Source organism: Stenella coeruleoalba (assembly GCF_951394435.1).
Source record: "Stenella coeruleoalba genome assembly, chromosome: 19".
Taxonomy (NCBI): domain Eukaryota; kingdom Metazoa; phylum Chordata; class Mammalia; order Artiodactyla; family Delphinidae; genus Stenella; species Stenella coeruleoalba.
In genome coordinates, this window is record NC_137165.1 from 43675208 (window position 1) to 43703202 (window position 27995).

General features: G+C 41.9%; 1 protein-coding gene across 5 annotated transcripts in view; it reads right to left on the reverse strand.

Annotated features, from left to right (window-relative positions):
• Nucleotides 1-7850: 7850 nt before the first annotated feature.
• GJC1 (gap junction protein gamma 1) overlaps nt 7851-27995 on the reverse strand; it is a 36769-nt gene continuing 16624 nt past the window's right edge. For 3 of the 5 annotated variants that reach the window (XM_079905646.1, XM_079905647.1, XM_079905648.1), the window contains exons 2-3: nt 15887-15962; nt 7851-14712 (exon numbers count right to left, since the gene is read on the reverse strand). In XM_079905646.1, coding sequence (XP_079761772.1) covers nt 13502-14692 — 1191 coding nt within the window. In that variant the 5' untranslated portion in view covers nt 14693-14712; nt 15887-15962 and the 3' untranslated portion in view covers nt 7851-13501. Of the gene's footprint in view, nt 16369-16479; nt 27952-27995 lie in introns of those variants that run through there. The other 2 variants (XM_079905649.1, XM_079905645.1) reach the window with 2 other exon arrangements.

The window sequence follows — 27995 nt, forward strand, 5'->3', positions numbered from 1 at the left end:
CTGAAAGTACGGGGCCTCCATCACCCCAGAGGCCACTGCAGGAACGTGTTCCAGCGTCTCCACTGAGGACAGACCGTATGAAGTTTGTCCCAGAAAACTCTGTTTTGTCATGAGATGATTGTCAGTTCTCTGGGGTTCATTCCCAGGTTGAGGTGTGGTTGAGGGCACAGGGGTAGGGTGGTGGGAAGCAGGGCTGATCTTAGGGGGAGAGAGACTCTCAGGCTTGCCCAGGTTGACATCATTACAAAACCGTAGTCTCGAAACAACCTAAATGTCCATCGACAGATGAATGGATAAAGAAGATGTGGTCCTTATATACAAGGGACTACTACTCAGCCATAAAAAAGAATAAAATAATGCCATTTGCAGCAACATGGATGCAACTAGAGATCATCATACTAAGTGAAGCAAGTCAGAAAGAGAAAGACAAATACCATATGACATCACTTATATGTGAAATCTAAAATATGACACAAATGAACCTATGTACGAAACAGAAACAGACTCACGGACATAGAGAACAGACTTGTGGTTGCCAAGGGGGAGGGGATTGGGGAAGCGATGGGGTGGGAGATTGGGGTTAGCAGACATAAGCTATTATGTATGGAATGGATAAACAATAAGGTCCTCCTGTATAGCACACAGAACTATATTCAGTATCCTCTGATAAACCATAATGGAAAAGAATAAAAAAAGAATACATATATGTATAATTGAATCACTTTGCTGTACAGCAGAAATTAACACAACATTGTAAATCAACTCTACTTCAATTAAAGAAATAGGTAAAATTAAAAAAACCAAAACCAAAAAAAACACAGTAGTCTCCCACCTCAGCTGGGTGCTCACAGCAGCGGCACAGGCACACCTGCATTTGCCTGGTCGATGCTTTCCTCTCCCCGTCATTTAATCCCACCTCCTTTGCTCCCGACAAACTCACCCCATCCCACCCCTTCTCACCCAGATAACCACTCGCCTCCTACTTCACACTCAAACTGAAACCCCACTCTTAAGCCCTGCCGGGGTCCCACTTGCATTCTTACCAGTGCTCTTGAGTCCTTCCTCCCAAAGGTCAATCCCTCTTTAGCTTGAACCGCAACCCCCCCTACCTTCTCAGGACATCATTCTGCCATTAATTTTTTTTTTTTAAGTTTTACTTATTTATTTATATATCTTAGTTGCGGCACGTGGGATCTTCGTTGCAGCACGTGAACTCTTAGTTGCGGCATGCATGTTGGATCTAGTTCTCCGACCAGGGATCGAACCTGGGCCCCCTGCACTGGGAGCGCAGAGCCCTACCCACTGGACCACCAGGGAAGTCCCCATTCTGTCATTTACTAATCCTCTCCCCTGATATCTTCTACTTCTTTGCAAACTCAAGACCTTTCCATCTTTAAAAACAAAACCACCACCACCAGAACACCCCTGGCTACCAGCCCTGAATCTTCACAGCCACACTTCTTTTTTTTTTTTAATAAATTTATGTATTTGTTTATTTATTTTTGGCTGTGTTGGGTCTTCATTGCTGCACGCGGGCTTGTTGCGGTGCGCAGGCTTCTCATTGCAGTGGCTTCTCTTGTTGTGGAGCGTGGGCTCTAGGCGCGAGGGCTTCAGTAGTTGTGGCACCACAGCCACACTTCTTGATAGAATTGGCTGCTCCTACCATCACATTTCCTCATCAATCATCCAGGGCTTCCCTGGTGGCGCAGTGGTTGAGAGTCCGCCTGCAGATGCAGGGGACATGGGTTCGTGCCCCGGTCCGGGAAGATCCCACGTGCTGCGGAGCGGCTGGGCCCGTGAGCCGTGGCCGCTGAGCCTGCGCGTCCGGAGTCTGTGCTCCGCAACGGGAGAGGCCACAACAGTGAGAGGCCCACGTACCGCGAAAAAAAAAAAAAAAAAAATCATCCAGTCCTTGGAGCAAACACTGGAGGTTGTCAACTCCAAATCCATCTCCTTCTCTATCCCATCATCCGGACCCTGGCAACGGCCAGCTCCACTCCTCCAGCCACGCCCTCTCCAGTCATTCCTCAACGCGGAGCTCTGGCTCACCTTCCTGTTCCCTACCTGCCTTTCCAGCTCACTTCAAGTCCACCTTCCCCCTAGACTACAACCTTGGGAATCTCTTTCAGTCTCTTGAAGTTTTTCAGGACCTTCTCCCCATTTATGACGTGACTGACCCTCATTTTCTCCAGCTAACTCCTATTCATCATTTAGGTCTCAATGGACGTGGCTTGCTCCAGAAAGACACCTGGGTTGGGTGTCTCCCCCACATGTTCTTGGAACACTTGTTCTCCTTCCTAGATCAGAGCACTCAGCACACTCCATCACACTAGCCTGTCCACGCATGCTTCCCACCCCTCCAGACAGCATCAGCTCCGTGACGGGTGGGCAGAGCCTGCCTTTCACAGTATCATATTCCCAGCATGTAATGTGATGCCTGCAATATTCATGGTGCTTAGTGTTTGTCAAGTAAAAAAAGGCAGTGCCTCCAAAGACTAAACTGGACTGGATTGGATGGCTGTGCACTGGGCTAGGGAAAACAATAGGAAACGTACAACTGGACCTGAAAATCCAGACTGGCTCACAACTGTCCTGCTTTTTTGTTTTTTTGTTTGTTTTTCTCGGCCACACAGTGGATTCTTAACCACTGGCCCACCAGCGAAGCCCCTGTTGTGTTGAACTGGGGTTTAATCTGGATTGTGAATGATCTATGGGGTGTGAGAGCAAAACAGTTTCATTTGAGACATACCCCACAACAGGTGTTCACTGTGGAAATTTCTTTCCCAATGCACAGCAGAAAGAATATCTGACTTGTTACTGTAAAAAAGAATTGGGATTATATTCCCAATCCCACACCCTCTCCCTCAACCATATTTCCTCTGAGCCTTTCCAGGTTTATTGGTGGAAACACCATTCGTCCCACCAAGTACCCTCATGTATGAAGCCTTAGAACTCACAGCCCCTAGTTAGTAAGGGCTTACAGTGGGCCGGGCACTGGCGCAGCATCTCAGGTGATACACTCACCAAATGCAGGTCTATTTTAGCCCCACTTGACAGATAAGGAAACCCAGCCTTAGAGGACACGCCCCCTTGAACCCACTATGTTGCTTGTAACGTTCATCTGACCCTGTTAACTTTGATGTAAAGCTCCTATTTTCTACAACTCTGTAAAGGCACTCAGGGAGTCTCGTTTTCTGTCTTTTTGCAACTTCTGCAGAGTTTTTTCTTATGTGGGGCTACCTAACATCCTTGCTGGGGAGGACGCTAATACATGACACCCTGTGCAGTCGCCGTGGCCCAGAGCGGAGACGGTGGAGCTATGAGGTAGAACAGGCCTGCTGCTCCAACACAAGAGCCGGCCACTAGCTTCAGAGGATCTCCATGGGTTCTTCCCTTTTCTGAGTAATTCATAAACTTCAAAGATTTATAGTGTTTACTTACTAAAACACTTGGCCAGCCCCTCCAGGAGCTTCAGGGGAAAGAATAAAAGAAAAAAATCCTAATAATCAGTGTTGTTGAAAGGGGGATGGAGACTAAAATCTTGTTTATTCAGACAGAACTGCAGAATCAGGAAATGAGAAGGACTTGAGAAAGTATCTGTCCAACTTCCCGCTTGATTCCTGCTGCAAACCCCCCAGTTTAGGCTTCGTGTGAATTACAATGATGGGAAACACACCACCTCAGAACCCTAGACATTCTTTATCAGAAAACTTAAATTGTAACCACGTTCTGCCTCCCTCCGATTCCTCCTTGCTAGTGTCCTCTTATCTTCCTAGGACTGTCCTTTTTTTTTTTTTTCGTCCCGCTGCATGCGAGATCTTAGTTCCCTGACCAGGGATCGATCCGGTGTCCCCTGCGGTGGAATCCCGGAGTCCTAACCACTGGACTACCACGGAATTCCTAGGCGAGTCCTTTAACTGAGAGGACTGCTCCTACTTCCCCAGTGCAAGTCTTCTCTCCCTCAAGCTAAAGATCCTTTCGGATTCCTTAAGTGCCCTTCACGGGCCAGGGACCCAGGTCTTGCCCTGTCCTGTTATTCTCCTCTGGACATGCCCCAACCTACCCATGTTCCTCCTAAAGCACGTTGCCCAGAAACAGAGAATACGCCAGTGTGTCACGACCAGTCGAGCCAGAGCAGTGGGCCCATTACCATCCTTGATGAGGAAACCTCACTTCTACAGAAGCAGTACCTGTGCTCTGATCAGACCACATCAGAAATGCGTATTTACTGGCCTTCATCTTACCATGATTTGGCCTAACTCTGTAGATGTTAAATCTGAGAAAGTTTTGGGGGCTAAATTTAATAACAGTTTTTAGGAAAGAGCCAAAACTACATGTCAATCCTTGTTCAGAGGATGTATTATACGAAGACACTAGAAATTACGAAATTACGCTCGGAGAGACAGCTGAAGACCCCCCATCAAGCACCTGCATGGTCTTCGCTTTTGGTAAGCGCTTGCAAATTCACTTCTGGGAAGCTCTCTCTCCTGTTCTCTTGAGAACATGGTGTTGAGGGTTGCTAGGAGCATAAAGTATAAAACTGAAGGCATCCAGCAAAGCAGGTCTACAAACGCTGGTGTGAAAAGTGCTCCAAGATGTAGGAAGTGAAAAAATAAGACATGGAGGTGTCTATAGGATGACACCTCATACGTAGACTGATATACGCACAGGAAAAACCTGTGTAGAACTCACAAAAACAGACCAGCATTTACATTTGGGGAGAAAAACTATTGGGAAAGGGATATTTACTCTTCACCCACTTAACACATTTTGGTACATTGAATTTTTGTTTGTTTGTTTTTGTTTTCTTTTGCGGTGCGCGGGCCTCACTGTTGTGGCCTCTCCTGCTGCGGAGCACAGGCTCCGGACGCGCAGGCCCAGCGGCCATGGCTCATGGGCCCAGCCATTCCGCGGCACGTGGGATCCTCCCGGACCGGGGCACGAACCCGTGTCCCTTGCATTGGCAGGCGGACTCTCAACCACTGAGCCATCAGGGAAGCCCCAGTACTTTGAATTTTTAAGACATGTGCATGTATATTACTTTTTAAAAAATACATAAATGTATGTATTTATTTATTTTTGGCTGTGTCGGGTCTTTGTTGCTATGCGCGGGCTTTTCTCCAGTTGCAGCGAGCGGGGGCTACTCTTCGTTGTGGTGCGTGGGCTTCTCATTGCGGTGGCTTCTCTTGCTGTGGACCACGGGCTCTAGGCACGTGGGCTTCAGTAGTTGTGGCACACGGGCTCAGTAGCTGTGGCTCGCGGGCTGTAGAGCGCAGGCTCAGTTGTTGTGGCACACGGGCTTAGTTACCCTGCGGCATGTGGGCTCTTAGTTCCCTGATCAAATGCATGTCCCCTGCACTGGAAGGTGGATTCTTAACCACTGGACCCAGGGAAGTCCCTACTCTTCTAGCTATTTCCCGGGATCATAGCCAACAACTCAAAGGGCTGGCTTGAGCAGCTGCTCACAGCCTAGGGTCGATTAAGATAAAGGAAAAGCAGTTCCTACCCCACACTATGTGTCTTCTGGGTCAACAAGCCCCCCAAAGCAGACCACTGGAACTAAACACCATAATCACAAGCTGGTCTATAATCACAACTGGTTCAAAAGCTGTAGCTCAGGCTTCCCTGGTGGCGCAGTGGTTAAGAATCCGCCTGCCAATGCAGGGGACGCGGGTTTGAGCCCTGGTCCGGGAAGATCCCACATGCCGCGGAGCAACTAAGCCCGTGCGCCAAAACTACTGAGCCTGCACTCTAGAGCCCGTGCTCCACAAGAGAAGCCGCCGCAATGAGAAGCCCGCGCACCACAACGTAACCACCGCTCGCCGCAACTAGAGAAAGCCCATGTGCAGCAACAAAGACCCAACGCAGCCAACGATAAATAAATTTATATTTTAAAACAAAGCTGTAGCTCCTTTCTCTGTGATCATTTCCACATTTGAATGTGAAGTAAGCAATCCACTGACAATTCGCGCTGTTTCCAGGGCTTTTGGCATTAAAAGTGTCTTACGGAGCCCAAATCCTGTGCAGACCCCTCTGCAGTCAGCAGTTGAGGCCTGTCATTGCTCTCTACAGCACCTGGGTGCAGGATCGAACATCAGTCTCTGCCTGCTGGGCAGAAGCCACAGCTGCAACACGCTTTCAGGAAAATGGGCCAGGCTGAAGGAGCTCCCTGTCAGTGTTTTTCAATGTTTCCAGAGCAAAGATAAAATTTCACTTTCACGGGACTGACTGTACAAACTAAAAATAAAATTGAAAAAAGCTATCTAGTTCTGTATCATTTTTCCCCATGGTCAAGTCCCATTCAGGTCACTGGCTATGCACCGAAATCGGTTATGAACAGTTGCTTGGTTCTGCCTTGCCTGGAGTTTAAGGCTGTCAGCCAGCCCATACCCTGTGTGATGGCCCCGCAGAGCAGAGCAGACAAGGATACTTGTGGGAGGTTTGGCCGAGGGTAAAGAGGGAATCCGGTCAGCTTTTCCTTGAGGCACTAGCAGTGGGCTTCCATAGGTTTTCTTTCACCATCCCTGAATCTCGTTTAAAGTAGGCATAGCATGTCAAGGGCAGGGCAAGGAAGTGCTGTGCCGTTTCCTCAGGATTGAGAGGGCAGGAGAGAAAACCAACTGACAGCGGATGCGTGTTACCACGTCATCATCTTTTTCCTTTTGTTTTCCAACCCTGAGTCACTTCCTATTTCTAATTTCCTCAAAGATGTTATAGAATGTAGGGTGGAGAAACTCCGAAGTAAAGACACCAAACTCGTTCATATACAAGGTGGGATGGTTCTTGGTCTAGTCATAGTCATAAGCCAGAAGTCCTGAGTGCATATTGGAAGATGTTTTGAAAATTTATGCTTGGGGGGGGAGGGATAAATTGGGAGATTGGAATTGACATACACACGCTACTATATATAAAATAACTAATAAGAACCTAGTGTATAGCATAAGGAACTCTTCTCAATACTCTGTAATGATCTATATGGGAAAAGAATCTAAAAAAGAGTGGACATATGTGAACGTATAACTGATTCGCTTTGCTGTACAGCAGAAACACATTTTAAATCAACTATACTCCAATAAAAAAACACTTATGTTTAAACATCTAGTTGGAGACAGCATTCTTCCCAGCGGCCCCCGCCCCTCCCCCAAATCACTTACGGACTAACCCACTGATTCCAGATGAGAGTCTGAATCATCCTGCAGTCCTCCACTCCAGACAGCCATCAGTCTGAGCTGGCACGTGAGATGACATTCATGTGCTACGTCAGGTTTAAACCTCCTTGAACAGAGATCGCTCAAAACAATCCCCCTCTCACTTTTATTCTGGCCCACATTCCATGTTTTCATTTTTTTCCTAAGTGGTTCTCAAACCTCAATATACCTAAGAATTACCTAGAGAGAATTTTTGGGTGATGTCACTATTCTGTATCTTCCGGTGGTAGTTGCTCAATGCATGCATTTGTAACTATACACTAAAAAGGGTGAATTTTACATCATGTAAATTACACCTTAATAAAAGATTAAAAATCACCTGGAGAACTTATTAGTTCTTATTATAGGCCTCAGATGGGTCCAAGGAACCAACATCTTAATAGGAATTCCCTGTTACTTCTTCATAGGTGGTCCAAGGGTCACATTTGGAAAAAATGCTGTAAACACAGGACGGTCCAGCCAGCTGGATCCACCCCCTGCCACAGTGAGAGCCCCACTCATATCTGCTTCTGCACTTCGCTAGGAAAAGAACATAGGATGCTGGATTAAGCCACTGCGCAATCACTGTGCAGACCTGGATTCTGTTCTCAGCTCCGCCTCGACCCCCCTATCCTTTATGCCCCTGTGTAACATGCTTCCAACTCGAAATAACTAAAGGAGGCAAACGCTAAAAGTATTACATGTTAAGATTGGTATAAGCCCTTAAAACCTTAGAAATATTGTTTTAATCTCTATGTAGCAAAGAAAACAGACTTTAACTTTCATGCAACAGCTTTTCCAGGTACTAATATCTGTTCTGATGGCAAATCTGCTAAAGAATCCACTTTCCAAACTAGCAGTGACTTAACAGCTCCAGCAGCTTTCAAACAGCTCACAAGTTTATTACCAAATATGGTTGGCTGACCAGTTTACAATCTGTGCCGCTGAGGGTGGGCTTGACGCATGACCTATTCTGTCACTCAGTCAGCTATTCTGTGTCTGGGGTAACAGAGGGCATTGTTGGAATAAATGCTACCCTCTCCTCAGCCCTCTCCCACATCCGCTACTCTCACAAAGTGGATTAGTCACACCAAGACTGGTCTACGTCTGTGAGGAGCATCTTTCTCAGAAGGCACTCCTCTTCTCCAGGCCTCGAGAACCAAAGGGAGCCAGAGAGCGGGTATGTTCCCGGTTTCTGTGCTTAGACCTTAGCCTCCACCCTTAAGGCCACCTACGCCTCCCAGATTGGGATGCCACAAACACGCCAAGTCCTTTTAGCCACAGCCATTCCAGAGGAGTTCTAACCCAGCTATGAAAACAGGCATCTTTTGAGCCCAAACCTCTACTTGGAAAATTTCCTGCTCACGTATTTCCACTGAGATCAACTTACAGGTGAAGGTATGGGAAGAGACTTTCATATCAGGTTTTCTGTGTAAACCATTAAGCTCTCGGGCACTATCTGACACAAAGAATGGGGTAAAAATCCTCAATATGACATCTCCTGGCAGTTGAGTTTTCACGTTTGGAAAAAGATGCACAGACCACGAATGAATCTTCTAAGCTGTATTTGGAACTGACAAAAACATCTGGAACTGACAAAAAATCTTCCTAGAGACAAGGCCCTCAGCAGAGTCTGTCCCCACCATAAAATTTTACATCAACTGTACAGAACAAAATTAGCAACGAGTGATCTTTGGCACTAGAATGGGTAACTCCTTAGCTGTTCATACAATATCCAAACTGCACATCACATGACATTAAATTGCTGGTTAACAGTTGAATTTTACATTTAAATTATCTTAAAAAGTTGGAAGTCCTAGCTAAGATTTTTGGTATCAATATGCTAATCATATCTAACACTTAGTGCCTGAGGTAGAGACTTCTGTAAGAGATTTATCGAAGAGGACACAATAGAGAGTACAGAAAAGAAAACCACTTCCAATCTTGGAATCATACAGCCAAATGTCTTTGCTGGTTCAGCAAGCCAACCCTGAAGTGCAGAACTCTTACTTCTTTTATTTCTGTAGAGATTTTGCACGGGAGCAGGGCTTTCTTTTGTTTGGACTCCTGAATTTTGGAATCCATGGATTGCTTCTTTCAAAAGTATGATTATTAACATGGAATGTGCATGAACCAAACTCACTTACCATCATTATTAAAAACAACACAACTGCACATTAGGGACAACAAATAAAATCTTTTAAACTCTCCAGGACATGTGGCCAGAATGCGTGACAAGTATGCAAGTCAACCTAGTGACTCTAATCTTTGATGGTGACTGTGGATTAGTACAGATTTACGATATATAGGCGAGCTGAAATTTTATTTCCAAACTCTGCACTGTATAGGTGCAGGGGCTTTACTTTCAGGTGGTAAGACTCTTCGTGAAATTACATGATTTTATAAAGATAAAATTAATCTAACAACTGGAACCTTCCAATCAAAATGACCAGCAGCTGCATATCTCTGACTTCAGGTACTTTTCTTCCAGTTGGGAAAGACCTTTCCTGTATAAAAAGGCATTTGTGAAGTAGGTTCAAGTATAACATACTTGCCTTTTATAAAAAAACTGGCTGGCCAAAAATTTATCCTAAACTATAGGTATTATTTTTAGCAGTGTACTGTCTCTTAAATGAGACAGAAAACGTAAAGCCTAGACGTTTATAAGCATAACGGGTAAAGCATAGGTATGACTAATAGGAATAACATTTAAGTCCATTCTTGGTATAAACTGCTTAGAGCAAGTTAAGTGTTTTAAACAATCACTGACTCCTGTGATAAAGAGCACTGAAGGACTTCTTACTACATCACATAGTTCTTTCACCTATTTTTTTTTTGAAGCTCCAAGGTCAGACAAATGACAATAATAGTTGGCTTTTTAATACTTTTTACCAGACGCTTTTTCTAACTACTTCATAACACTTCTGAGAGGTAAGTGGCTCCTGGAACTTGGAAAAGTAAAGTGAACTGCCTAGTCTCATACCATGAAGAAATGACAGTTAAGGTACCTAATGATGACGTTTTTCTTTTTAAAGATATAGGTGTCCTTCTAAAAGACAGATATATGGGAGCCCTAACCTGTGAGAACCATTTTAGTTGGCAAAGTTCCTTTTTATCGAAAGTCTGTAGACGTCAGTCAAGGAAAATCCCCAGACAAACTGACTTCAATGAAGTAACACGCTTGTGGTTTTAAATGAACAAATATAGAAACAGGCGAAGCTAAGGCATAAAGCAAAGAGGAAGCCACAAAATGAACAGTAACATTTCTTTAGGGGAAAATGTTATATAATTCTTCCCTCAAATTTGAACTAAGAAAAAAAGCCTATTTGTTTTACTGATCTCTTCTGAATAATTGTAACAAAGATGAACAAAGGACACACCACATCTGAATAAATCCAACTGTATTTTAAGGAATATAACATGTTGACCATATCCTGATTGTAGTCTGTGAAGGACTAAGCACTCAACTTCTATTTAGAGAAGCAAATGTCATACGACAGAGCATGTCTTTTTTTGCGGTACGCGGGCCTCTCACTGTTGTGGCCTCTCCCGTTGCGGAGCACAGGCTCCGGACGCGCAGGCTCAGCGGCCATGGCTCACGGGCCCAGCCGCTCCGCGGCATGTGGGATCTTCCCGGACCGGGGCACGAACCCGAGTCCCCTGCATCGGCAGGCGGACTCTCAACCGCTGCGCCACCAGGGAAGCCCTACAGAGCATGTCTTATACAGCAATTCAAAGGAATGATTTTGATAGGGAAAAAAAACCCTGCTGACAGGTGTTTTATACAAATACCTGCAAGTTCCAGAACAGTAACTGGAACGATATTTTATAGACTCAATGTAGACCCAATTAATGGGTTAACAAGCTAGACACTGATAGGGCCGTTTTCTTAATGTAAGTCCACGACATGTTGTTAGGGGAGAATGGCCTTGGCAAACTCATATGTTCAAAGGCTGAAAGAAATGGACTAAGAAAGCAGTGAGAGTTCGGAAATCTATGTCATAATTAGAACTTTAGTGAGAGAATAAAAATAGACCTTAACACATGTGAAGTGACCCAGAATATCTTTCTATGTACTTGAGGAAGTTGAAGAATTATCCAGACACAAAAGATAACATTCTCATCAGAACAAGCCCAGATGAAACACCAGAGGCCCTGTTTGTAGAAACTAAGTGGATGCTTCTGGCGCCGAATGTCTGCCTGGCATTTCTGCTTGACTCCTTCCCTCTCTCTCACTCAGATCCCCAACCCTTCCACCGGCAAAGCCACTCTGTTCTCCTTCAGGCTCTGAATATGGATGTGAATGTATGTGTATTTTTTCTGTCCTTCAATTAAGAAATATACATGAAGTTCTACTGACATAAGAATTATTGCTAGTTCTTTATCTTAGCTGGCCTGAAGTATTTAAAAGCCTCCCTGTTTTAGAATAATTATTTGAAATTCCTTATTAAACACTTGGTTTCAAGGAAACTGTGCAGGTCTATTAATTATCAAGGATCCATACATGTAGAAATCATTTTCTGAATTTCCCCTTCAGTCTCAAGGGAGTTTACCTTTTGCTTAAGTGTTTAGAGATCCTGAAGAACTTCTCTAGGCTAAAATTTACAGACTAAAAAAAGCAAAATAAAGGTAAATGCATGGTTAGAAGATAAGCTTAAATTTGCAACTGAGTGTCTTTTGCGGGGGGGGGGGGGTGGAGGTGGGGGAGAAATGCAATGGACAGCAACAAAGAAAAAAAGAACTGCATACAGGACGCTGTTCTAAGAATAGAGAACTGACATTTAAAAATTAAGTCAAAAAAATAGCACTCTTGGAATTTCAAAGTTGGAGGTGGCTTGCAATAACTTTCTGTTGGAAGAGAGTGAGATACCCAAAATGAAAGCTCCCTGGTGAAGCAAACACCGCTCCCTTTAAATCTTTACCAAAAGCTCTTACTCAGAAGCTCATAAACTGTAAGACAAATGATGTGAACATGACAGGAGAGCAAAGTTCTCCAACGTTAGAGAAGGTTGAAAATGGCAGTAAAATACTACTGCAAATTACGAGTGTTATGTGAACATTAATGCTTGTCATTAACTAATAGATATGCCTATAGCAAATAAATACTGAAATTCTCTTTCGGTCTATTCACAGATAGAATCCCAGGTCTGACTGGTCTTCCAGGCAGAAACCTACATTGGCAGAAATATGTAAATTATAAAAGTTCCACGGTGAATTATAAAAAATAAGGAATTTGAATTTAGGCCTTCTGCCATATGCAGTTTAAGGTAGCTTTAATTTTTAGCCTAGAAGGGAATTTTCGTATTTTTACTGTTACCATATAAAAAAAATATCCAGCACTGGCTTCTTAAGAAACCAGAGAGGCAGGTGTTTGCATACAGGTTTAAGGCAAATCAAACAGGTCCACAACTAAACATGTCATCAGGGCTTATTTCCCAGGAGTGCCTTTGTTTTGTGACAGAGGAATCTTAGAACAGTTCTAGCCAGGGTCTCCACACTGCTACTGGATGAGGACAGCTTTGTGCACCAGCCTTTTGAAAGAATTGACATTATATACGCACCATCAAAGCATACACTGGCAAGGCTTGATATTTAAAGGACTTCTGCAGTGAATCACTTTATCTTCTTTGAAAACACAAATAGGTTTTCAAAGACTAGATACAAATCTGGACACATGAATGAGATTCAAAGATTTCTCAAGTCAAAGAAAGATCTCAACCTCCCTCTACTATGGACTTTCTTTCCAAGACTGAGAACTGATTCATCCTCCTCCGGCTCCTTACATATCTGAAATCTTCCCTGCAACACGAGAGGCACTTTTATTAGGTATGTAGCATCTATTAAAACTTTAAATCCAGGGTAGAATTTGCTGAACAAAGTAATAACACTAGCCTAATAGGCATTACCTTAAGAATTATTTCCCCTTTAATATAAAAGTATAACTACAGTGGTCCAATATACAAATACAAAGAAAAGTTCTCATACTAAAAAAAAAAAAAGTACCATAATACTGTACATACAAAAACTGTTCAACAAGAATGATTTAAATATATCTGTTCTTTTCCAGATCTGGAAGACGCAAATGTAAAGTTCTGCAACTGTATTATTGCTGGAACATGTGTCCAGGAACACTGTGTTTCCCGTTCTTTCCCCCTGTCCCAGCCCCCACTTCAGAGTCCCCTGAGCTTGGATCATGAGCCAACAGCATCCCTGAAAATAACCAGAGCTGAATGTTTACTCAGTGGAAGTCGTTATTCCGTGAGCCGCTGCTTACCGTGAACTATGAAAAGCACAAGTTTTAAGCCCAGCCAAGGTTAAATCCAGACGGAGGTCTTCCCATCCCCCGATTTGCTACTAGCACTGCTTTTGTTGGACCCAGCCTTGGACCCCACTTTGGCTTTTTTGTCCCGGGGACCATGGGGGTTGTTTTGGTGACTGTAGGCCTGGATTGCCAGATCCAGGCGTTCCTGAGCCATTTTGATTTCCCTCTGCAGAGTCTCCAGGTCAGCTGGGAGGTTGTCCTCATGGCTGCCGTACTGTTGTTCCTGGGCGATGTTGGCCTTGTTTTGCTTGTAGGCAATCTTAGCGTTGGACAGTTCGGTGTACTGGATTTGATCTGGTTTGACGGCAATGTTATAGCCAGGGGGAGCAGATGGTGTGTTCCAAGTGAAAGGATAATTATAAGCACCCGGATCTTCCAGTTCCCTCCTTTTACTGTTTAGTGAGTCTCGAATTGTCCCAAATCCTAAATGAAGCATCTCCCAAATGTTAAGCAACAGGCAAAGGCCTGTGACACCATACATTATCAGAAGAAAGATGGTCTTTTCAGTGGGTCTGGAAATAAAGCAGTCTATCTTATGAGGGCAAGGAAGTCTGCTGCACACATAAAATGGGTGGACTTGGAAGCCATACAGGAAGTACTGCCCTATCAGAAAGCCCACCTCAAACACGGTCCTTGCCAGCAGCTGCAGCACGTAGATTTTCATGAGCCCGTCCTCCTGAATCCGGTGTCGGCCATCATGCTTAGGTTTAGATTGGTTCTGATCTTTATTTTCTTTTTCACTTTCTAATTCCATTTCTGGATACATCATGGGATCCTCTTCATGGTCCTCTTCTGTTTCTTCCAGGGCCCGGTGCTGTTTCCAACGCATTGCATAGGGTTTGCTCCGAGCGGCCTTCTTGTCTGCTTCACCGTGCTCCATTTTGGCAATCTTATGAATGGCGTAGCCCAGGTACATCACTGAGGGGGTGGCCACCAGGATGATCTGGAACACCCAGAAGCGCACGTGGGAGAGGGGTGCAAAGGCATCATAGCAGACGTTCTCGCAGCCTGGCTGCTCTGTGTTGCACACAAATTTGCTTTGCTCGTCGTAATAGATGGACTCTCCTCCTACAGCTGTAAGGACAATCCGGAAGACGATCAATACAGTGAGCCAGATCTTCCCCACGAACGTGGAGTGGTTGTGGATCTCCTCTAGCAGGCGAGTGAGGAAGCTCCAACTCATGGTGACTGAACTGGTTCACCCTGATAAAAATGAAAAAATACTAAAGGAAAATCAGCAAATATTAAAATCTTAATTTTTTCATTGATGATATCTCTAGTAAGTACTTCTCTACATACTTGAAATTTATCTTCAAGGCTCATACTAGAATGACTGTTAGAATAAATAGCATCTCACTCTCTATACTACCATCAGGTAGGACCATTCACCTCAGTCTAAGAGCACTGGTTTGGGCCTACAGGGTCCTAGGAAGTCTGATTAGTTTTCATGTCTTCCTTAGCTTAAAAGGTAAAATTATAGCTATCATTTGAGATATATATCTCAAAATATACTGGATTTTTTTTTTTTTTTTTTTGCGGTACACGGGCCTCTCACTGCTGTGGCCTCTCCCGTTGCGGAGCACAGGCTCCGGACGCGCAGGCTCAGCGGCCATGGCTCACGGGCCCAGCCGCTCCGCGGCATGTGGGATCTTCCCGGACCGGGGCACGAACCTGTGTCCCCTGCATCGGCAGGCGGACTCTCAACCACTGCGCCACCAGGGAAGCCCTATACTGGATTTTTTACATACAGTATTATTTCATAAGACCTTCGAACTTTGTGGAATATAGAGAAGAAAATAGCACAGAAGCATGGCTATTTGGTCACAGTAAGACTGCCACTGAGAACATAACGGGGACACCCGGGCTGGATGGACTCCATTGTGAAGAGGTACCTTACCAGGAAAGTTAAATTTTGGACCTGGTGACAAAGTATTAAAAAAGAATTAAGGAGATAGTACAGCTGCAAATAACTGGCAAAGATCAAGAACTAAAATAAAAGACAGAAAGAAACAAGGAAGACACTCCTGAGCCAGGCTGCATCACAGAGATTCTAGCATTCTGTATGTTTCTGTATTTTGTTTACAGTAGAAGTTAAAAAATGCCTGTAGATTGAATTGTGAGGACATTAAAAATCCAATCAATAGACAAATCCACTTAAAACAGAATTTTGAAGGATAGTTTTATTCTGAGATTCTTAGATCTATGTCCAGAATCCAGGTAAAAACCATCAAATGAGATAATGTACGTAAAATCCCTAATACAACCCCTGCCACACAGCACACCTAGCTTTTCTCTTCTATCTTCCCTCTCTTGGTTTACTTCTGCAGATAATAGTTGATTATCAGCATCACCAAAGAAATCTAAATATACTTTTTACCTGTTATCCAGAATTTCTGTTATCCAAAATTTTCTAAGAGAAATGATGTTTTGCTTACAAGTTTTCCAGATTCCCTCTGGAAGGGAAAAAGAAAAAAGAAGGTCATAAGTTTCCTCCCACAGAAAACAATAAATCACTAGAACGCCATTTTCAGGGAGAAACAGTTTTCTATGTACCATAGGAATCAATCAGCATGAGATGGAAACAGGCTTGAGTTTGAATATCACTGTTCTCTCCTCCTATACGTGGTAGGAGAAACTACCTAACAGTGACTCAAAGAGTCTTAGGTCACTGTAGTCTAAGAAAATATGACAGGAAGATGAGTCATTGGTGAAAATCTGAAGCAGATGAACTCTGGCACCTATAGGAAAAAGCCAAAGTAGAAAATTTCACCAAATTTAAACTGGGTCACTACAGGCCTTGCAAAAATCTTCACCCTGTGTGCTCTATTCCTGTTCTATTCTCTGGAGCAGCCAATACCTCTCCCAATGGGATCTGAGCAGCCAACTAGGAGCGAGCTGTTTAGTTTAAACACCCAACAGCTGGCTCTCAGTCACTGGGACACCCATATCCACAGAAGGTGATTTACAGACTCAACTGCTCACAGAAGGAAAACACCTGCATCTGTATTGTGATTAAAAACTATATATATAGGACAAATTATTGCTCATTATCAAGTTCTGCAAACTATGGAATAGCTATGGCCAAGAGTCATCCACACTTACTATCATTTAATTTAATAAATGAATGTAAAACAATCCCTGAGTGTTCCAAGTTATTATGTGTTCAAAATAACTTAATAAAAAAGATACATGAAAAAAACTCAGAACAGTTCCCAAAAGGTCAATGAAGAAGAAGAAAAGTTCAGGCATCTGCATAACATGCGAGTACGAAGATTCACATACAGAATCCAACCACACAAAGATCTCACCATAGGACTTCAAGTACAACTCTTATTTCCAGCCCTGATGTCCAACTGAGCTCACCACTTCTCTCACTGCATACACAAGTTATAAAACCACACCACAAGAAGTAAATAATATGCAGTCTTTAAATGGTGATGTAAGCCAGATTTCCAACACAGAACTCAATAATGATTCACGTCCACAAGTCCAGATTCACATTTTCCCAAACGCCATATATATCTAAAGCATTTCCCTTAAAGCCTGAAATTCTATTTGTTCCAATAAGCCAAAATCGTGAAAGTGCAATTGTTAATTAGTTAGGAAGCTCATCCTCTACACTGCCGTCCATACCGAAAACAAATGGGTACCTTTTTAATAATTATTGCTATGAAATAATTTCTCAACAGTTCAGGGGGAAATTAGTGACAAACCCTTCAAAGCTTATAAGTTATAAAGCAGCCACTTAAACACATCCAGAAATACACACTGCATACTGGTTAAGCTGTAGGCCTAGACAATGATGAACCCTTAGAGCCTGGTTTTCCGTGGCTACTTATAAGTGCCACAGCACCCTATACCTGAACCCTGAGTATAAATGATGTGTAAGGTAATGTAGCTTCAGCATCTCATAAAATGGGTGACGGGTGATTTTCTTTCTAAAATAACCATGGGCTTCCTAATCAAATGGCAGCTCACCACTATGGATCTACTGAGCTGTCAGTAGGTTTTTCTTTGATACTCTTCCCTTTCCAAATCCCTTTCTTCTCCTTGTAAGCATTAAGAGAAAGGCTTAAGTATCAGAGTAGACTCCTCCAATTTGGGGGGTGGGGTGGAAAGGGGAAGAGGGAGAGAGGGTGTGAGAGAGGAGAAAAAACTGAATGAGAAGAATGGTGGGTTCTGGAATTGACATTTCTAAGCAAAAACGTGTCACTGCCAAGTGTGGTCTTGCTGTGTTCTTGCTCCACTAAAATTCCCTTTTCTCAGAAACATTTTTTCGCTCTCCTACCAGAAGCCTAAGATTCAGAACACAGTCTTCTCTGACTTCCCTGTTTCAGCACACAGACTTGGTTATAGAGTAGGGAGTGAGAGCATGCAAAATTAACCTGTGAACAGCTCTCGTGAAAAAAATAAAAATCATTTCCATACTCTATGAATGGAAAATATGGGAGCATGTGATGAGTGGTGGTGAGAGGTGGGGGGATGCCAAACACCTAAATATTTTTTGCCGATTAGGAAAGCCAACTGATTTAAATGTATTTTGACAATGTCTTCTTGAATATATTCCTTTATACTTTGGTTGAATTTATCTATAGACAAATTCTAGGAAGTGCTATTATCAGGACACAAGAAATGTAAGTCTGCGTGGTTTTTGCTCTGTACTGGCATTTGACTTTCTAAAAAGGTCTTAGCAGTTTACAATGCCTGGCAATGAATGAGTACAATTTTACCTCAACCTCATCAGCACTGTCTGTTATGCTACTTTGCTAGGTATAAAATGGTATTTCAAAATTATGTCAATTTGTATGTTTTTAATACAGCAGGATACCCTTCCCCTATATTCCTCCTTCTTTGTGAACTATTCTATCCTTTTGCCCATTTATCTGCAGAATGTATTCTTAATACAGTACAGAAATCAATCATTTGACATTTAATAGGATTCTCAATTCTCTCTCCACCCCCCAACATACTGAAGAAAATCATGTTTGCTTTTATAACATTTACTGGACAGAAATCAAATGTGCTATTTTTAGTCTGTTTTCCAAATAACTTTCAAATCTACCTTGTCTTACACTAGAAAATAGAATTTAAAAAATTACTTGGTATCAACACGGTAATAAATTAAGTAATCCCCTCCCAAATTATTTATATTTGAAGAGTTTTCTATCAGCTACATCCTAACAGGATCAAGTCAAAGTTTACTGTATGTCTAAAACTCAGGATCTTTGAAGATTAAATATAAAAGCTCATTATTTGGATTATCTCTGGAGGTGGATTATATGATTAGATCTATTTTAAAGATGAAGAAATGAGGTCCAGAAAGTTTATAAAATTTGCCCGAGATCATCCAGGTATTAAGAGGTGAAACTAGAATCTGAAGTCAGCCAGTCTTGTTCTAGTCTCAGCTTTTAACTACTAGTAAAGAATTACATTCCAGATGAGGTGGAACTATGTACAGGCCCCAGGTGAATAAAGAGGAGGGCACCTCGCCCCAATCTTTGGAATCGGAATTAAACTAAATAATAAACTCACAAAGATTAAAGGTGGGGGGTTAGTTCTGCTGCCAAAAGAAAGTGGAAAAAAAAAAATCAAAGGGGGAAATTTCAGGGTTTAAGATCTTACACATAGAATGAATTGAAAGTTAAAACAAAACAAAACCCCCCAAAACAAACAACAACAAAACATAAAATCCAAAAAGAACTCCAAGGTTGTTTCTTGGCAGTTGGAAGGGAAGAATAAACTAGAAAAATGGTATCTTCAACAAAAATGTTTTTTTTCACTAAGAAGGATAACTTCTTTGGGCATTGAGAAAAGTGACACAGAAGGTGGTAAATTTAGTTCAGGGGTGAAAATGCTTGTAAAAGGGTAGATACAAAGATGGTATACATATGAAGTGCTCAGAGCTGTGCCTGGTCTCAAGGCAAGCACCATTATTACCATTACTACCAGTGTTGCTGCAACTTTTTGTCTTACCACCTCAACTGTACTGGGAGCCCCTAGATGTTAGACACATCTTTTATCTCTGCTTCCCTAGCATCTAGCCCGATGATTGGCCATTTTTTAAAAAAATCAATTACCTTATTTATTTATTTTTGCCTGTGTTGGGTCTTCATTGCTGCACGCAGGCTTTCTCTAGTTGCCGTGAGCCGGGGCTACTCTTCATTGCGGTGCACGGGCTTCTCATTGAAGTGGCTTCTCTAGTTGCGGAGCACAGGCTCTAGGCGCACGGGCTTCAGTAGTTGTGGCACGTGGGCTCAGTAGTTGTGGTTCACGGGCTTAGTTGCTCCGCAGCATGTGGGATCTTCTCGGACCAGGGCTTGAACCCGAGTCCCCTGCATTGGCAGGGGGATTCTTAACCACTGTGCCACCAGAGAAGTCCCTGATTGGCCATTTTAAGTGCTAAATAAACATTTGACAAACAAATGAATAAATGCATTCCTATCAGATTTGCCTTACATTTTTCACTGCAATCTCTTCTCTCTATTTTTTTTCCTCCTAGATTCCCACTGCATCAGCCTCTCCAAAAATGGAATAAGCAGCCTCATGAAGCAGTGAACCCTGGTATAAATGCAGCAGGGAGGGTAAAGGGATAAAAAGGGAGGTGTCTGTTCTTCACTGAAATCTATAAAATGTGACACCAATGATGGCAATACATTATGTATGTACAGTGTAATACCTAAAACAACCACTAAAAAAGCACACAGAGGGACTTCCCTGGTGGTGCAGTGGTTAAGAATCTGCCTGTCAATGCAGGGGATATGGGTTCAAGCCCTGATTGGGGAAGACCCCACATGCCACAGAGCAACTAAGCCCATGCACCACGACTACTGAGCCTGCGCTCTAGAGCCCACGAGCCACAACTACTGAAGCCCACATGCCTAGAGCCCGTGCCGTGCAACAAGAGAAGCCACCGCACCACAACGAAGAGTAGCCCCTGCTCGCCACAACTACAGAAAGCCCGCGCGCAGCAACGAAGACCCAATGCAGCCAAAAATAAATAAATAAATTTAAAAAAAGAAAAGAAAAGAATAACCATACCTAGTGTTGGTGAGGATGCGGAGAAACTGGTACTCTCATACAAGTAGGAATGTAAAATAGTATAATCACTTTGGAAAATAGTCTGGCAGTTTCTTAGAAGTTAAACATATACCAACTATATGATCCAGCCATTCTGCTCCTAGGCAAGAAGTGAAACCGTATGTCTATAAAATGACTTGCACATAAATGTTCACAACAATTTTATCTGTAATAGGCAAAACCTGGAAACAACACAAATGCCCATCAGCAGGTTGATGAGTAAATTGTGGTACACTCATACAGTGGTATACTACTCAGCAGTAAACTATTGATACGCATAGCATGGAGGAATCTCAAAATAATTAGACCAAATGAAAGAAGTCAGGCAAAAAAAAGGCACACACTGTATGATTCCATTTATATAAAATTCTAGAAAATGCAAACTAATCTATAATGACATAAAGCACGTCAGTGGTTGCCTATGGATGAGTTGGGGGTGGGAGGCAATGAGGGACTGGCCAGCCTGATATCAAACTCTCGTGGCTATTATTTTTCAGTTTCTACTTCTGTCTTACTTTTCCTTTTCCAAACTTCTAAATACATATCCTGATTTTTGTCCTATCTTATTAGCCTCCTTTTCAGTGCTCTTTGCTGGTTCTTCCACCAGAATCCAAGCTGGAAATGATGTCCCACTTTGCTCCAACATCTCCCTGAAACTTCAGACTTGAAATTCATCTGCTACTCAACATCTTCTCTTGGATGTCTAATAGGCACATGAAATTTAACATAACCCAAACCAATCCTCCCATCCTCCAAAGAGCTACTCTTACTCTGTCTGCAGTTTTCCCAAACTCAGTAAGTAGTTTCACCATTCATGCAGTTTTTTAGGCCAAAACCTTCAAGGCAACCTCACTCCTTTTTCTCACTCCATAGGCAAACTATACCAGCAAATCCTGTCAGTTCTATCTTCAGAATATACCCACAATCCAACCACTTCTTTCCACCTCCACTGCCATCAACTCTGATCCAAGCCCCCTTCAACTCTAACCAAGATTATTGTAAAAGCAAGAGTCTTCTAATTGGTCCCCTAGCTTATGCTCTTATGCCTCTCAAATCTCTTCTCCAAAAAGCAACCAGAGTAAAGCTTTTAGAAAGTAAGTCAGATCATGTCCCTCTTCTGCTCAAAACTCTCTCAGAACAAAACCCAAAGTCTTTACTATAGTCTACAAGGCCCTTTATCATACAGCTACGAGCACACTTCCGGTCTCATCACCTTCCATTCTCCCTCTTGCTCATTCCGATTTAGGGATATCTACATCCTCACTATTCCTCTGATCATACCAATCATGCCATACTTTTGCCTCAAGATTTCTGTACTTGCTATTTTCACTGCTTTGAACTTTTTTATTTCATAGATATTAGCAGAACACTCTCTCATTTCATTCAAGTCTGCTCAAAAGTCATCTCCTTAACTTTCCTCAGACCACTTTCCTAAAATAACATCTGTCATTCTCTAGCCCCTTTAATTTTCTTTATAGCACTTAACCCTCACATAATTTTTATTTTACAATTTTACTGTTTATAGAATATAAGCTCCCTGAAGGCAGGATTTTGTTCTTTTATCCCCAATATCTAAAACCCCACAGCCTGACAAATGGTAGTAGGTTCTCAATAAATATCTGTTCAATAAATTAATTCAAACATTTAGAAAAATGCTCCTGATGTATTAACGGAAAAATATAGGATACGGAACAGAATTATCCCAATTTTGGAAAATTTATGCATTAAAAAATCCTAGAAGAAAAACAAAAATGTAAAAAAAACCCCACCAAAACCTGAAAGGTTATAAACAATACCCACTACTTTCTCCCTGCTTCAGCCTGTTTCCTGCATCTCTACTAGAATTCTCTCTCTAAAATGGATGTGTTACTCCTTTGCTGAAAAACCACTAATGGAGGTGGCTCCTCAAACCAGTGGGGCAAAGACGGACTTTTTAAAGTATTAGAATAAAACACAGTTGATATCTGTTATAACTCTGGATATGAGAAGAAAAGATGAATCTGAGTACAAAAACTAAAAAGTGTCTCCGTGGTTAAAAGAAAAAACAACCTAAGCAATACTGAAAAACAATGGGAACTTGCCTGGTGGCGCAGTGGTTAAGAATCCGCTTGCCAATGCAGGGGACACAGGTTCAATCCCTGGTCCAGGAAGATCCCACATGCCACAGAGCAACTAAGCCCGCGAGCCAGAACTACTGAGCTCGCAAGCCACAACTACTGAAGCCTGTGTGCCTAACAGACTGTGCTCCGCAACGAAGAGTAGCCCCCGCTCGCTGCAACTAGAGACAGCCCATGCACAGCAATGAAGACCCAATGCAGCAAAAAATAAATAAAAATTAAAAGAAAAACAATGAACTGGGGAAAAAGGTTTCAGTAACTCTTTTATAAGCAAAGAGCTAATTTCTAATATATAAAGAGTTCAAAACGTACATTCTACAGAAATAAAAACACAAATTCCCCTTTATAAATGCACAACGTGGATGAACCTTGAAAACATAATGCTAAGTTAAAGAAGTCAGACACAAAAGCCACCTATTGTATGATTCCATTTATATGAAATGTCCAGAATAGGCAAATCAGTAGAGACAGATTAGTGGTTGTCAGGGGCTATGGGAAATGGACTGTGACTGTTAATGGATACTGGGTATCTTTTGGGGATAATGAAAATGTTTGGAATTAGACAGTGGTGGTGGTTACACAACCTTGTGAGTATACTAAAACCACTGAACTGTACACTTTAAAAGGACAAATTTTAGCACATGTAAATTATGTCTCAATAATAAACTACTCTAAGATACAATTCTTCTCCTATGACACTGGCAAAAATCCAAAAGTTGGAGAGGCTATGGAAAAACAGACATTCTCACATATCACTGATGGGAGTGGTACAACCTCTGGTAGCAATTTGATAATATCTAACAAAGTCACAAATGCATCTATATCCTTTGACCCAGTAATCTCACTTTTGGGAATGATCAAACTATAACACTGTGTTTATATAACTCAAATGTCCACTGTCAAGGCAATGGTTAAATGCACTATGGTCTATTTATACAACAGAATACCACGTGGCTGTAAAAAATAATGAGGAATGCTCTCCTTGTATAGAAAGATATTTAAGGGCTTCCCTGGTGGCGCAGTGGTTAAGAATCCACCTGCCAATGCAGAGGACACGGATTCGAGCCCTGGTCCAGGAAGATGCCACAGAGCAACTAAGCCCATGCGCCACAACTACTGAAACCCGTGCACCTAGAGCCCGTGCTCCGCAACCAGAGAAGCCACTGCAATGAGAAGCCCACGCACCTCAACAAAGAGTAGCCCCCCCTTGTCACAACTAGAGAAAGCCCGCGCACAGCAACGAAGACCCAACGCAGCCAAAAATTAATTTAAAAGATATTCAAAACATTTAATTAGTGAAAACAGCAAGGAAGTGTATTTATGTATATGTCTTTTACATAAGGAGAAAAAATATCAATCTGTGTTTTTGCTTATATTTCTACAAAGAAACACAAGGATACATTTTTTAAAAAAACGAATAAAAGTGGGGAAGGAGACTAAGGAGGATGGGGTAGGATCAAGACTTTGATTATTAATCTACTTAATTAACTTATTTGGCTGTGCCGGGTCTTAGTTGTGGCACTCGGGATCTAGTTCCCTGACCAGGCACCGAACATGGGCCCCCTGCACTGGGAGCACAAGACTTAACCAATGGACCATCAGGGAAGTCCCTGATTATATTAATATCTTTTTACATTGTCTTATTTTTTTTAACCAAATGAATAAGTTGCCTTTTTAAAGAAAACACTGCTAAAAGCATTCCATGCCCTACAGAATAAAGTCTGCTTGAGATTTTAAAGAAATCCTTTTGCAAACTTTTTGAAGTTAAAAAAAACTTACATATTTTTCAGAAATTAAATGTTTTATAAAAAGATCATCTTTGTAATGAATTCCTTGGAGGTCCACTAGTTAGGACTCAGCGCTTTCACTGCCAAGGGTGCAGGTTCAGTCCCCGGTCGGGGAACTAAGATCCTGCAAGCTGCGCTGCACAGCCACATTAAAAAGAGCTCATCTTAATTTGTTTAACCCCAAATTTAAATACCACCTGTACATTTCTCATCAGCTTACACTATACATTTTCACATATGCATTTGTTGTTTCCCTCCATTAAACCCACTTCCCTTGGACATCCTCACAGTTTACTCCCTCACTTCAATTTATGCTTCCCTTCAGATGTCACCTCCTGTGGTGAGGACTTCCCTGACCACTTTCCTACGATAACATTCTTCCATCACTCTCTACACCCCTACCCTGCCTTTTTCCTTCAGAGCACTCAACACTACCTAAAACACTTTTTATTTGTTAATCTGTTCATTATCTGTCACCCCAATAGATAAACAAGGACTTTGTTCTTGTATCCCTGGCACTTAGAACAACTATTAACTGAGTGGTTTAATAAATTTGAATCTCTGCTCACTGATTTTCCTCTGCTTTATATGGTCTTTCCACAATTTCCTATTTGGAAAAATTTTTATCCTTTAGGATCTAGCTCAAAGGTCACTTCAAGTTTTCTTGACCTCCTCGCTTAATCTCCTCAGAAAGTCCATAATAATTTTTCATTCCACAAATAATCAGGACTTAATCTATTAAACTGAGGTTAGAACTATCCGTTTCTTCTGCTGGAATATAAGTTCCTTGAGGGGAAAGTCCATGTTTTTTAAAATTCTCTGAGCCCTCAGGATACAAAAATAACTCAATAAATGTGTGCTATATTTAACAGAAGATCTAAATGAATTTATAGGAGGTAGAAAATATAAAATATGTTCACTAATACAAACATTTCAGGGCGGAATACAAGGAATGGTATAGAAGTACAAAATGTGAAAATACTCAGAGAAGGAAAAGAGACAATTCCTACAAACTAAGAAGTATAAGCTGTCAATTATACCTCAATGAAGCCAGAAAAAAAAAATAGTATAAGCTTACTGCAGAAGACAAGTGGGTCTCTGAAGAATGGGTATGGTTTCACCAGGCAGAGCTGGGGTGGGAAGTAGAGGCAAGGCAGATGGAGAAAGTGGTGTGAGTGAAAAGTTGCACAAGAAGGCTCTTAGACTGGAACATGATGGAGGATGTTTGGGAAGTAGTTGTAGAGAAGGCTGAACAGGGAAGTCAAAGACCAGTTTGCAGAGGGCCTTAGCACACCATGGAACCTGAAATTAAAGCATGTAAGTAATGATGAATAAATGTTCCTCAGATGTGGTCCACAGACCACCTTCATCAGAATTATCCAGAGTACACGTCTAAAATGCTGATTCCTAGGTCCTACTTACCCAATTCCCACTCTCAGGCCTACTGAATCAGAATTTAACATATCTTCTATGGTTAGACATTTAAGTTGTTTACAATGATTTATTACAATACTTATAACTTTGTACACATCCCCAGTTATAGATTTAGGATACATTTTTCTAAAAGAATTGCTGGGTCAATAGTTGTACAAACTGTGAAAAAACTGTGTGTGTTATTAAGAAAAGATCAGCTTCTTTATGCACTATCTCTCCAAAAATTCTAAGGCTTTTAATATGTATTACCAAATCACCCCTGCAAAAAGCCGGTACCTATTTATATTTCCACTACTGAGAGTATGAGAGTATGAGAATACTGGTTTCCTCACTCCCTCACCAATGATTTTAATGCATTTTTCAAGAAACAAGGCTTGGGTCAATCTGTGTTTAAACTATAAGAAGTTTTAGATGATCATTAATCATTAGGGAAATGCAAATGAGACAATGCACAGTGAGATACCATTTCATACTCAAAAGGATGACTACTATTAAAAGAAAAGAAACAAAAAAGAAAAGAAACAAGTGCTAAAAAAGTTATGGAGAAACTGGAATCATTGTTGTGCATTGCTGGTGGGAATATAAAATGATGCAGCTGCTGTAGAGAATGGTATGCTTATGATTTTCTCAAAATATTAACTATAGGGCTTCCTCGGTGGTGCAGTGGTTGAGAGTCCGCCTGCCAATGCAGGGGGCTGGGGTTCGTGCCCCGGTCCGGGAAGATCCCACATGCCGCGGAGTGGCTGAGCCCGTGAGCCATGGCCGCTGGGCCTGCGTGTCCGGAGCCTGTGCTCCGCAATGGGACAGGCCACAACAGAGGCCCGCGTACCGCAAAAGAAAAAATGTATATACATTAACTACAGAATTATCGTATGATCCAGCAATTCTACTTCAGGATGTATACCTAAAAGAAATGAAAGCAGGGACACAAACAGATATTTGTACATCCATGTTCAGAGCACATTATTTACAATAGCCAAAAGGTGGAAGCAACCCAAGTGTCCACTGACAGATAAATAAACAAAATATGGTATATATCCACAATGTTATTCAGCCTTAAAAGGAACGAAATTCTGACACATTCTACAATGCTGAGGAACTTTGGAGACAGTATGCTAAGTGAAAGAAGTCAGTCACAAAAGGACAAATATTACGTTTCCACTTATATGAGGGCCCACTTATATGAGGGCTAGAGAATAAAATTCATAGAGAGAGAAAGAAGAATGGTGATTGCCAAGGGCTGGGAGGAATGGGGAGTTAGCATTTAATGGGTAAAGAGTTTCAGTTAGGAAGATAAAGTTCTGGAGATAGATGGTGATGATGTTTGCACAACAATGTAAATGTACTTAATGCCACAGACCTATACACTTAAAAAATGGTTAAAATGGTAAATTTTATGTTACGTATATTTTACCACAATGAAAAAGTAAAAAAAAGTTTTAGACTAACTTCATTCATGCAATTAGTATTCACCTACCATCAAGAAGCTTGCAATACAGTAGTTTATAGGAAATTACAAACACTTAAAAAAAACCCTACAGTTGTTTTCAAGAAGTATTTAATGTTATATATGCTATGCAACAGAAGATGAGGAAATAACTGGAATCATCTGTTAAAGTTTAAACATATTTTATAGCATAGTGACTCTACAGGGAAATGCTTCATTTTCCAGTTTATCTGATTCATTTTTTCCATTACAACCTCTTTACTATAATGTTGGCCACAAAAACACCGTTAATCCAAAAATATCTTTCATATATATATCTTTGGAAATGTTTCTCACAGACTCATGTTTAAAAAAAAAGCTCCCAAGGGTTTCAGATCAACAACTATAAAAGTGTGTAACTTGTCCCTTGTCAACTTTTTTTTAAAATAAATTTATTTATTTATTTTTGGCTGTGTTGGGTCTTCGTTTCTGTGCGAGGGCTTTCTCTAGTTGTGGCAAGCGGGGGCCACTCTTCATCGCGGTGCGTGGGCCTCTCACTATTGCGGCCTTTCTTGCTGTGGAGCACAGGCTCCAGACGCGCAGGCTCAATAATTGTGGCTCATGGGCCCAGTTGCTCCGCGGCAT